This window comes from Pristis pectinata, chromosome 8, assembly GCF_009764475.1.
Source record: "Pristis pectinata isolate sPriPec2 chromosome 8, sPriPec2.1.pri, whole genome shotgun sequence".
In the NCBI taxonomy this organism is placed as follows: domain Eukaryota; kingdom Metazoa; phylum Chordata; class Chondrichthyes; order Rhinopristiformes; family Pristidae; genus Pristis; species Pristis pectinata.
In genome coordinates this window covers 18,513,901-18,526,863 of record NC_067412.1, presented here as the reverse complement: position 1 = coordinate 18,526,863, position 12,963 = coordinate 18,513,901, and the positions used below count along the sequence as shown (strand labels likewise).

The 12,963-nt window shown below is 37.2% G+C and overlaps 1 protein-coding gene across 2 annotated transcripts in view; it reads right to left on the bottom strand.

The window, feature by feature from the left end:
• abcc1 (ATP-binding cassette, sub-family C (CFTR/MRP), member 1) overlaps positions 1-12,963 on the bottom strand; it is a 76,477-nt gene that overhangs the window by 45,419 nt on the left and 18,095 nt on the right. For both annotated transcript variants that reach the window (XM_052020873.1, XM_052020872.1), the window contains exons 6-10: positions 9,017-9,078; positions 6,299-6,430; positions 5,953-6,174; positions 4,707-4,884; positions 3,958-4,119 (exon numbers count right to left, since the gene is read on the bottom strand). In XM_052020873.1, the coding sequence (XP_051876833.1) occupies positions 3,958-4,119; positions 4,707-4,884; positions 5,953-6,174; positions 6,299-6,430; positions 9,017-9,078 (756 nt within the window). The remainder of the gene's footprint in view (positions 1-3,957; positions 4,120-4,706; positions 4,885-5,952; positions 6,175-6,298; positions 6,431-9,016; positions 9,079-12,963) is intronic.

Here is a 12,963-nt window from a genome sequence, read left to right as displayed (position 1 = left end):
CATCTGCAGTTTTGTTTTACTTTCATAACTAACAGAATTATTCTTTTAAACTCAACTTGTTCTATAAGCTACTAGCAAACCCATTACAAGGATTTAACAAATGACCAGTTTTTAGTACAAGTTTGGATTCAGTCCTAGACTCATCCCATTGAAGCCAGAGAGAGACCAAGAGAACTTTAACTTCCAAATCCAATCTTATCAATAGGTTTCATGCTGAGCTAGCTGACCTGCCCTCTACTCTTCTTGCAAAAGTTTTGATAGGTCACCCAGGGACTTATTTTAAAACAAGAATGCACTTCTAAAAGCAAGTTGGAGTTCCACTGAGAATAATTTTCTGAGTAGAGACAAGGGTCAAGGTAAGCAGCAACCAAATTACAGACTCTATAGCAGAAACAAATCAGGGCAAGAAAAGAACTCTTGTGCCCAAGTAGTAACAAGATGATTAGCACATTCCAAGTAGAACAGGCAAGGAGAAAGATACAAGTTCAGTAGCTCCAAGATGATCATTCCCCAGGACACAGATACATTACAAACACTGGATTAAATGACCTCTAGAGAACAAGAATGAGTACTGTCCTCAATTTATCTTCTCTCTACAACACATGGCAGTCTTCAGTCAAGAAATTGCTTCCCCTTTCTCTCCTTCACTATCTTCACATACGGCATAATACTACAACACATCTCCATAGAACCATACAGCACAAAACAGGCCCTTCGGCCCACCGTGTCGTGCCGTCCATCAGACCACCCTCACACTACCTAACCCCTTCCTCCCGCATATCCCTCTATCTCACGTTCCTCCATATGCCTATCCAACAAGCTCTTGAACCTGTTCAATGTATCTGCCTCCACCACCACCTCAGGCAGTACATTCCATGCACCAACCACTCTCTGGGTGAAAAACCTCCCTCTGACATCTCCCCTGAACCTCCCACCCATAACCTTAAAGCCATGACCTCTCATCTTGAGCACTGGTGCCCTGGGAAGGAGGCGCTGACTGTCTACTCCATCTATTCCTCTCAATATTTTATATACCTCTATCATGTCTCCTCTCATCCTCCTCCTTTCCAGTGAATAAAGCCCTAGCACCTTAAGCCTCTCCTCATATTCAATACCCTCCAATCCAGGCAGCATCCTGGTAAATCTCCTCTGCACCCTCTCCAATGCCTCCACATCCTTCCTATAATGAGGCGACCAGAACTGAACACAGTACTCTAAATGTGGCCTAACTAGAGTTTTGTAAAGTTTTGTAATTTTCATTGTCCAAGAAATCAGAATCAGGAGCCCATTCAGCCAATTGTGTCCAGCCTAATCCCACGTTCTAGCATCAGATCTGTAGTTCTGCAGGTCACAAGTTGGCAATTCGGCCAAATGAGTCTCCTGCACCATTCAATGAAATCATGGCTCATCTTTAGCTTTAGTACCATGTTCCTACACTAACCCCATATATACCAATTTCATTAATATCAAAACATCCATTGATCTGAGCCTGAACTATAATCAGTAGCCGAGCCTCCACAGTCCTACTGGGTAACGAATTCCAAAGATCACTACCCTAAGAGGGTGAAAAAATATTCTCATTTCTGTGCTTATGTTCCAGTCTGCTCATACAACAGATCCACCATAATAACCAAGAACATCAGAAATAGCAGCATGCTATTCAGTCTTAAATCTACTATGCCATTAAGATCATGGCCGATCTTCTACAACAGCACTATCCCATATCTCTGAATCTGCCCTAGTGCTCTGAAATCCATTGTTTTTTTTAAAATGAACACAATTGACCCTCCATGCCCTCCGGTGTAGGTAACTTCAAAGGTTCACCACCCTGAATGGAGAAATTTCTTCTCATCTTAGGTCTAAACAGTCTATCACTTATTCTGATACTCTGTTCCCAGTTCTAGACTCAGTCAGGGAAAGATTCTTCCTGCATTTAGCCTGTCAAGCGATTTAAGAATTTAATAGGTTTCAATGAGACACTTCATTCTTCTAAACCCTAGTGAAAGCTAATCTATTCAATCTCTCGGATGGCAATCACACCATTCCCAGAACCAGTCTAGTGAATCTCATTGCACTCCCCTCATTGGCAAGTACATCCTTCTTGTATACAAGACAACAAAAAACTGTACAACACTCCAGATGTGGTTTCACCAAGGCCCTATGCAATTGCAATAGCACTTCCTTGGTCATACATTCAAATACCCTCTTAATCATTTGCAAGTTGGCCTCCAGCAATTTATAACCTCCTGAATATCAACACTATCTAATCTCTCACTATTTAACAAATACTTTCTGGTTGACAGAACCACAACTAGACTCTTGACCTCAGTCTAGTTGCACCTTATTGTCTACCTGCAATGCACTTCCCTGTAGCTGTGACACTTTACTCTGTGTTCTGTTATTGTTTTTACCCTGTACTACCTTAATGCACTGTGTAATGAATTGATCCGTACAGACTGTATGCAAGAAAAGTTTTTCACTGTACCTTGGTACAAGTGACAATAATAAACCAATACCAACTGTAAACTGCATTTAAGATATAGCCAGCATAAACTTTGTTACTCTTATGTTCTGACTCCTAATAAAGCATCCAATATGCCTTTTTAACAACAGTGATCCATCCTGCCACCTTTAAGGATCAGTGAACGTACATTCCAAGGTCCTCAGTTCATCCCCATCACTCAATTTAATAAGGAGACAAAAGACTGCAGGTTCTGGAATCTGGAGCATCACACAAAACGCTACAGGTACTCAGCAGGTCTATGGAGGGAAATCAACATTTCAGATTGAAGCCCTTCATCTGGACTGAAAGATAGAGGGGAGATACTGGCCATCAGAGTTCCTCCAGCACTTTGTGTTACTCAATTTAATACATCTTGCTAGTCTTGAAGAGTCACCACCAACATCCATCAAGACTCATTCCCGATTTCACTTTCCATAGACTTGCTGCTTGTTCTGCTTGTACATAGCTTCTTTCCAGGGTCAGAATATGCACTTCTAGTGGCAGCCCCATACATTTTCACTCGCCTTCTCAGGAGCTACTCTCCAACTCCCATTCTTTCTTTCTGCAGGTCAGCCAGTGCCTAATAAACCGTAGCAAGTAGAAAGAACCAAGGGAGGACCAATCAACTTGCCATTCTGTGAAGTGGAGCAGCAAACCATGACAATTTGTGGGTTTGCTTCACTTCACTACACAGAAGCTTTGATAATTTACTGACGTGGACCCCAGAGTACACAGCAGGCACTCTTGTGGATAGGAAATGCCCAGAATAAGCAGTGGATCACAAGATTTGAATTCACAGCAGATTAAGTTTGAGATGCTGAATAACAACACCATTACTCTGCTTAGACATCAACAGCAAAACAAACTGAAAAAAATTGCATTAAGTACCTGAGAATCACCAAATTTAATAGAAGAACAAGCAGAGAAATAGATGTCAGCTAACCAAAACCAGATCATTGGACAGGTTTCACCAATCATGCACATCTATCAATATCTATGAAGTTGTTCTAGGTGCTCATGAAGTAGTCTTCCTTACACTTTGCAACCAGTGTAATAGCACAAAAGGAAACTATTGACAGCAAAAAGCTGGAAGTGACAAGAAGCCACTTAAGATCAGTGTAAAATGGAAAGCAATAGGATTCCAACCAAACCTGCATTATATCAGTTGTTTAGGCATACAAGGAAAAATACCCTCCCACAGTTAATATATAATGGAAGACAGAGATGAAGAAAAAACACTACCCACAGAGACTCTCGAATGTGATTGAGGCTCTCACCCACTGCAAGCAAATAAGTCATTTACAGATAGCCTCTTGACACAATAAGAAATGGACAAGACTAAGCTATCCAAAAAATATAAAACAATTCAATTAATGTCTTGTAAGTTTTACTCTAAGCTATGAGTAACACTGGGTTAAGGGGTAAAAGAGAGTTTTATATATTAAATGGATTACCTGCCACAGGAAGTACATTGCTAGGATAACTTGAAGAGGTGCAGACCAAACCATGTTTAAGTAAGTTATCAAATCCATGAACTTCTGTGCATCTACAGACATCAAATTTACAATTTCCCCAACGGTGGAGGTTTTTCTTGCAGCATTTGAAATAACAAGGGCCTAAGTGGAAAAGAAAAAATGATTACTCAACATACTGCTACTGTGAAGTAAAGAGCTCTTATACTGATATGCTCAATAGTATTTGTGCAATTCTGCTTAAACTACCATTTAAACTAATATACCTCAGGTAGTTTAAATCTTTTCACCAATTACTTCCAAAAGTACAGCAAATATTTAAACAAAAAAATTACAAGGAAATATTTTCAATCAAATTCTTTGTTTGAGCTCTCTACAACGGGCAATCAAATATTGAACAGAAATATTATAAAATGTTCATTTAAAGAAAAATCAACACAGATAGGCATCCATGCCTTGCATTTTAAAAGCAATTATTTAAACAAAAAAAACTTTTATTGTAATTATAGAAAATAAAATGATGAAAAAATAAAATTTTATATGGCCCAATTAACACGAAGCAGATATGTAACATTTCCTTGTCAGATCACAATCAACTTGTTACGGAACAATAATTCTGTGTGTATATCAATTTCATCACCTTTAAACATAAGGAACTTCAAAAAGCAATAATGTTGTGGCTTAATTTTCATGTTTTGTCATATTAACTGCTTACCAAATTGAAGTCATACCTTTCTATAAACTGCTCCTATGATAGCAGTTTTTAGTCTCATTCCAGTGACAAAACATATTTGGAAATATTGATGGAGGAAGAGGGTCTGTATAAATGCACATAAAAATAGCAGGAAAGCATAAAAGTAACCTTGCCAGGCTGGAGCTTTATCATTATTCACAAACTGCAACAGCAACCTGTTAAAAGAAAAGAAAATAAATGCTAGGAAGTTTTTTTAAAAATATAAAATATGGAAACCATACACCAGCTTTGGCTGCCCAGCTTCAAGCAAGTTGATGTGTGGCAGTGAGTGAAGAGGTTTGGGGCTTTTTTTTAGAAAATGTCATTGTAAGTCATGGATTTCAAATATAAACATTGCAGTGGTTTAAAAAAAAAGTTAACATTTATCTTTTTCCACACAAGCAACACAAGAAGAATCTCAAGTTAATCTCATCCACCATAACTCCAACTCCCTTGGCACTCATGCTATCCCAATCACTGACCATCAGACACAACAATATCAGATGCAATATGGACTTTTATGTTCAACCCTGGGATAAGCTTTAGTTCCTCTCCAATACCAGAATCACTTATTTCCAGTCACATAATAATCCCTCTTTTCCATCATCATATCAATTGTTGAACAACAAAATCTGCTAAACAGACTTTTATCCCACAAAGAATGCATGACTTCAATACTTCCATCACCATTCTCTCAACTTCAACACTTTATAGAATGTAACCAAGTCCACTTTTGACAAAAATGTACTGAATACCCAAACCCTCAAATTCAGAATCTTTGATACTTTTTTTTTTTAAAAAAGTGTCCTTAACCTCACACCTCCGTCTCTTCACTGCTCCATGCCACCATACATCCTGCCTGACTTTGGGCTGAGATTCTACCTTTTGGGTTTTGACACCATTTTCTTGTAACTACAGGAATAGCTTGCTACTTGGCAATGAAACCATGATCACTTTGTAATGGCTATTAAAGAGCAAATGAAAACAGAACTATTTCTTTCTGAAGCCATACTGATAAATTACAGATTAAAATTTTAATACTGCAGAATCACTTAATAATGAAAGATAAAAATAAGCATAATTATTTTTCCACAACTGTAAATCCATATTCATAATACTGGTGGCATAAATGCACATGGAATTTAAAAAAAAATTGGATCAAACTACAATATCAATAATTGTCCTGCCAAAGAACATAACTATTTTGATTTAAAGGCTATTTTTCCTACTTTCATGCTACTCACTTCAGAATTTCAGGACTTGCAAACATTAGCAAGTCATGGATCACTTTATAGACAAAGCTCATCATAAAATATGGTCCAAAAACTTTACAAAGTGCTTTGAGTAATGAAGGCTTCAGGTTCCCTTTCTTCTTCAAAATCAATACTTGTGCTTCATCAGCATTCTCCTGTTCCTTTTTGGCTGAGTTTCTTGATTTCTTTGGAGAGTACATCATCTCTTTTGGCCTTTTTCCAGGCAAGAAAAAAAATAAAAATTAGCTGGGCATTCTGATAAATTATACCTTTTATAGATACAAAAAAATATGCAAAAGGATTTTCCATGAACAACATTTATAAATATACCCCCTACTTTGTTATTTTAGAACATTCCTTTTCCCATTCTTCAACGAGCTGTGGTACAATCTTTTTAGATTCATCCTTCTTATTTAAAGACCACAAATCTTCTGGCTGCAATGGTCGCTTATATCCCAGAGCTGTCATTCTGAAGAATGAATGCAAGAAAGTATGTCTTAATGATTTGTTTTATACTTTTTAAGCAGATTTAATAACTATGTCAAAAGATTCCAAGTCTATAGCACAGAACACGTAGAATGAAAATGATGAAAGCTAAGAAAAATTATGTAAATTACAGGATCAACATTGGCTTTCAACGAATGAACATATATAGATCTTGATTTTAGATCAAAAGGTTTTATGAAAGATTTCATTAGCTATATAGTTTTTACAACTGAAAGCAGGAAAGAGTACAAATCAGATGAACATACTAAGAAAAATTAAAATGCCTTCTTCTGCTGTTAAGATAATACATAACCCATTTTACTAGATTCTTTCAGTCAGTCAACAAAAGCGGAGTCTATATACCCCTCTGATAGGGAAATGCTTGCAAAATTATATATTTCCTTTGCCTGGAGATAAAAGATCAGATTGGGGACAGACATGTGGGAAAATATTACACACCGACTTTGTATCAAATCCATTAAAGTTTGACTGTGAAAAGACATTTACAATTGGAAACAACAGTCCATTAAGCTTTAGATAACATGCAAATATCATTGAGCAATTATAAAAACTTCTTGAAACATCAAGGTTATATCTGTTTAAGAGATACAACAATACAGCAATAAACTATACACACTTTAAGCCACATTGGTCCTGTATTAAATCTGGTGCACAAAACTGCATTTTCACCTTCCCAACCACTGCCAGATTTTGCGATAAAAATAACAATGTGACAATTATCACCAACTTTTATGATGGAGAAAATGTGACAACTTCAAAAACAATGAATTCCAGAATTGTTGCCAGTGACAGCTGCCTTGGACTGCAGTAGTGATAACTTAAATAACCACCAGCACCACAGTGAAAGCAGCTCAAAATACAAAGGCTTGTGCATATAACAGTTTTAATAACAGTGGAACAGATAATTACTCATGAACAACTTCCCAGACTTTGAAGTACTATTTTACAAGCAAGGACAAGGATTCTTCAACCGGACTGAAAAGTTTCACTATTAGCTCATTGAACCCCACCTAAAGATGAATTTGCACTAAGTAACAAATCAGAGGAAACTTCAGCACAGAAGCCAGTGGACAAACATCAACAAACTGCATTCCTTCATTAACTAGAGCAAAATCCAGACCTTTGAATTCAAAAACTAGTAAAAACAGTTCTCTTAAAATAGAAAAGGAAATTGGAGGTTTACATGTGTGTGAACTGAGGAGCTGTATGACTAATGCATTAAGAAAATCTACTTCACTGCCAATTAGATCAATGGCTCTCTTTAAAGAAGTCTTTAAAGTCATGAAAGATTTAGATAGAGTGGATGCAGAGGAAATGTGTCCTGTTGTAGAGAAGAGCAAAACTAGAGGCCATCAATACACGACAGTCGCCAAGAAATCCAATACAGAATTTGGAAGAGTGGCAAGAATTTGAAACTCACTACCAAAGAGTGTGGTTGAAGTGAGTAGTTTAGATACATTTAAAAAAATAGACTAGACCGCACAAGGGGAAAGGAGGTAGGGGACCATTCCAATACATTTGAATAAGGAATGGCAGCAGGCATCTTTAGTAGAGTACAAATGCATGCACAGACCAGATGGACCAAATGTCCTATTTCTGCACCTGGGATGGAATGTTTCAGAGATTTGGTGGACTGGGTTTGTTTTCCTTGCAGCATAGGAGGCCGAGGAGGATTCTGACAAAGGTATACAAAATTTTGAGAGGTGTAGATCGGGTAAATAGGAACAAACTTTTCCCCATAGCAGAGGAGTGCAAGACCAGAGGGCATAGTTTTTGGGTGTGTAATAAAAGGTTCAAAGAGGATCAGAGGAAGAAGTTTTTCCACCCAGAGGTTGGCAGCAACCTGAAATACCTCGCCTGAGAAAGTGGTGGAGGCAGTTACTCTCACAACATTTAAGCAGCATCGAGACAAGAATCACGAAGGCAAGCAGGCCAAGGACAAAATGCTGGAAAATGGGATTAGCTAGTATCAGGTACTTGCTGGTCAGCATGGATCTGCCTTTTCCTGTGCTGTATGACTCTCTTATACAAATTAAAAAATACTGTAAAACTGTGAAGGCAGAACTATAATGATCTTACAAAAAAAATACTCTGAAGATTATTAGTCACAACTTAAAGATTGATCTACTAGGGTGGGGGGAAACAATACGTGTCCAAGGACGAAAAAAAAACATACTTTTTCCTCCTAATTTTGTCCTCAAATACATGCATTAACAGCTTAAATTTTCTGACATCAACATTTTTATTTTAAGGGAGTAATATCTAATAATTGTTCAGAGAGTAAAGGTTTCAAGTCAACGTGAAAGTTTTAATTATAGTTCAATCAAGTGAAGAATAAAAGTTTTCTGTTTGTCAATCCTGACATCTGACAAGAGTGAAGTTACTTTTACTCTGCTTTCTCCTCACCCACGTCAGAAGATTTTCTGCCTTTGTAGGACAGTACACTTACTAAATTGCATCCATTTTACACATTACTGGTCTCTACTTTATTTGGAAAACATATTTTAAAAGATCTATTTCAAGAAGATACTGAAATAACACCACGTACCCTGTAAACCACCAGAAAGTTAACTTTGATAGGAACGAAGCACTTAGCTCAGGACAAAGGTTCTAGACACAAAAAAAAGGAAAAACAAATTACTGCTTGAGCAAAGAAATAAAAATCAAAATGACACACTCAATGCTTATTTGCATTCAAGATGTTCAAATGCAAAGAATCTGAAGTTTAGCCAAGGTACAAGTTTTCCAAATTGGTAGCAACGAATTAAGATGCAACCAGCTAGACAATAACATCAGTGAATGTTGTTTTGAGTCAGACAGTAAAAATAGAAACATGGAAAACAGAAGCAGGATGCCATTTGGCCCTACGAGCCTGTTCTGGCATTCAATGCAATCATGGTAGATCCTTTATCTTAATGTCACATAGCTTTTTTCTCCCAATATCCCTTGATGTCTAGCATCCAGAAATCTACGCATCTTCTTCTTAAATACTTTAGAAGACTTGCTTTCTGTGGTAGAGAAATTCACAGGATCACCACCCTCTGCACGAAGAAATTTCTCATAATTTCAACCCTAACAGTTTTACCACCTGTTCTGTAATGATGAACCCCTCGTTCTAAAGCACCCAGCGAAGGGCAACATTTTCCTCACATCCAGCCTGTCCAGCCCTGTCAAAATGTTGTACATTTCAATGAGATCCCATCACATTCTTCTGAATTCTAGTGATTACAGGCCCAGTCAACACAATCTTTCCTGACGGTTCTGGAATCAATCCATTGAATCTTTGCTGCATTCACTCATAGCAAGTACATCCTCTCTTGGGCAAGGAGACCATGATTGCGCACAATACTGCAAAGGTGGTCTGAACAAGGCCCTGTACATCCTTGCTCCTGTACTCAAAAACTCTTGCAACGAAGGCCAATATACCATTTGTCTTCTTAACTGCTTGCTGCACCCACATAATCTGGAAAATTCCCTTCTGTTTTCCAGCTCAATCAAACAAACCAATTAAAACAATTTCCAAATCAATTAAAACAAAATATGAACCAGGACGTCAGAAGCCATCAACAAGCAGAAATCTTTACAGAAATCATTAGGTCTTTGTGACAGGCTTTCTTAACGGTCAGCAACAGAACTGTCGAATGCCACTGACCATACAAATTCTGGACCTTTATCCACTGCATTCCTTTATAAATTTTCTTCAATCCATGAATTTAAGAGGGGAAAGTTTACTTTAGATGAGGAAAAAAAAAACACACTGATTTGGCTCTTTGGCATTCAAATAGACAATTTGGAGTCAGAGTCATTAAGTCATACAGCATGGAAACAGAATATTCAGCCCACCACATACATCCCAATCAGTGGGCATTCATCTGTATTAATCCCATTTTCCAGCACTTGGTCCATAGCCTACTATGCCTAGGCAATTCAAGTGCTCATCCTGACACTTAAGTGCTGCCAGTGACCCAGCTTCAACCACTGTCTGGCAGTACACTCCAGGTTCCTCCAAATCTCTCACCTCTTACCCTAAATTTATGTCCATGCCCCCTAGTTTTATTCACCTCTGATAAAGGGAAAGATTCCTGCAGTCTACCCAATCTATACCCCTCAATTTTATATACCTCAATCATAACCTCTTAACCTCCTCTACTTCAGGGAGGACATCCAAACCTGTTATGGAAAGGAGCATTCAAAATTTGTGCCTTGTCCCCAAAGCGTCTTGTGGAGCAGAATTTGACATGATAATGATGGTGAAACTACCACTCAACCCAAGACTAAAAGTGACAAACATCTGGCATCAGCATTCTATACAAACAGATAAAATAAATACTTAAAGGTTGACAGTATTTAAAAGCAGAAAAAAAAAATCACCTTGTTATAGAAAGATGCATCCTAGGTCAACAAGCAAGCAAGGGTAGAAATTTTACTGAAATTTTGCACATACACTGAAATCCGGAGGTTGAGGTCAATGATACTCTGCTCTTCCAAATAGTGAATAGTGACAGTCTTCAGATACACACAAAAAAAATCAGATGTGTGGCAAAATTTGCTTTTTTTTCCTTAAATGAACAATTCTTGTTAAAAATACAAACTTAAACTCTGTTGAACACGTTCTTAAGTGGGATACCAAATACTAATGCATAATTTCATTTGGTTCTGAGAAACTAATCTTGCAAGTACGATTCATTCCCTCCATCAATGATAGAAATTCTGTAGGCTTAAAATAGTGATGTTATCTTTATTTTTTTTAAAACTAAAGGGTTACGATCTTAGTTTCTATAATAAAAGTTAAAAAGTGAATGTAATCTATTCTTTAAACTTCCATATTACTACCGCTGGATGCTCTAGAGAAGGCAAAAGATTAAAAGTTGTGCTGGAAATGGAGAAAAAATTCCATTGAATCAGTTATGTTTTTTTAAATGGATACAATATCCCCAAGTTCAGTAATGTGCCACTGCTCTTCACTGGTAATCATGAAATCCAGGCCCTGTAATGACGCTCAAGTATAATAGAGCTATCTTTAGTTTGTTCTGAAATAAACAGCTCTCAAGGCTTGTCTGTTAGTTCCAATGGGTGAGCTGGTGATAATGCTCCACCATTTTAAAAAAATTTATAGTTGTAAACCTGAAATATTTAATCCTCTTGCATTCTAAAACCTGCGAAAACTTAGTTTGAAAGTTTGAAGAGCAGTCTGGTGCAAGGAACTGAGAAATGCTGCAAGGTGGAAAGTAACAATGTAATGGGGAAAGAACAAACTCTGGGATAGTTCCTGCAGGTTTATGGAATGTCAGAGATTACAGTATATGTGGCATCCCCCATCTTCAACATCAGAATTACATTTTAATGTGCAGGAATAGTTTAAGATTTTTTCAAAAGCTCAGCTTTACTACTATATTTGTGTGGCATACTTAAAGAATCATTGATAGAAATCTCATTGCTACTTTTATTACACTACCTTTAAAATTACATCAGTTTACAGTACCTTCTCACTACCCAAACATTTCTCCGCACATTTCATCTGTCACTTATCTGTCCATTTTAGCAGTTGATCCAAATCCTCCTGAAATCCATTACAAATCTTTCCTTTACCTGCCACTTTTTCCAAGTTTATGTTATCTATAGACTTTGAAATTATGCCCTGTATAACCAGCCAGGTCAAAAGGATCTAATGATAATCCCCAAGGGAGGGTAGCTCCTTTCTATTCCTTAGCCTATTCTCATCCAAAGCACTTATTATTTATTTAATTCCAAGCATCTGAATTATGCTAACATCTACAAGACAGTCCTTTGCCAAAAACTTCAAGCCCATATATGCTTCAATCATGTTACTTTAAAGAACTGAACGAACTAGTAGAACACCATTTGCTTTAGTCAAATGCATTCCAATTCATTTAATAACTAACAATTTTCCAAATATCAATTCATGTCCAAAATATTTGCTACTCAGGGCTGGTGGTAGGGGCTGATACGATAGGGTCATTTAAGAAAAGATAGGCACATGGACAAAAGAAAAATAGAGGGTTACGGGAGGTGAAATAGACAGCAAGTTAGTTCAAATGGGGGTAAGGTTCATATAGATCGGCACAACATCATGGGCCGAAGAGCCGTACTGTTCTATGTTCTATTATTGGCCCATAGTTGTCAGGTTTATCCCTCCCCCCTTAAAAAAAAATCAAGTGATTTGATTTGCAAGTTTCCAGTCATCTGGCACCACCTCATATCCAAGGAACAATGTTAAGATTATGGCGAGTTTCAGCAAAATTTCTACCCTTGCTCGTTGACCTCAGATGCATCTTTCTAAAACAAGGTGATTTTCTGCTTTTAAATACTGTCAATCTCTAAGTATCTGTTTTATTTGTTTGCAGATACTGTCACAAACCAGCAACAAAAGAAACACACTGAGCGTGATTCAGTGTTAAAAACTATTTTATTAATCACTACTTATGATAATACGTAAAATAAAAGTTAAAAAAAAAATGTTAGTATGTTAGAATT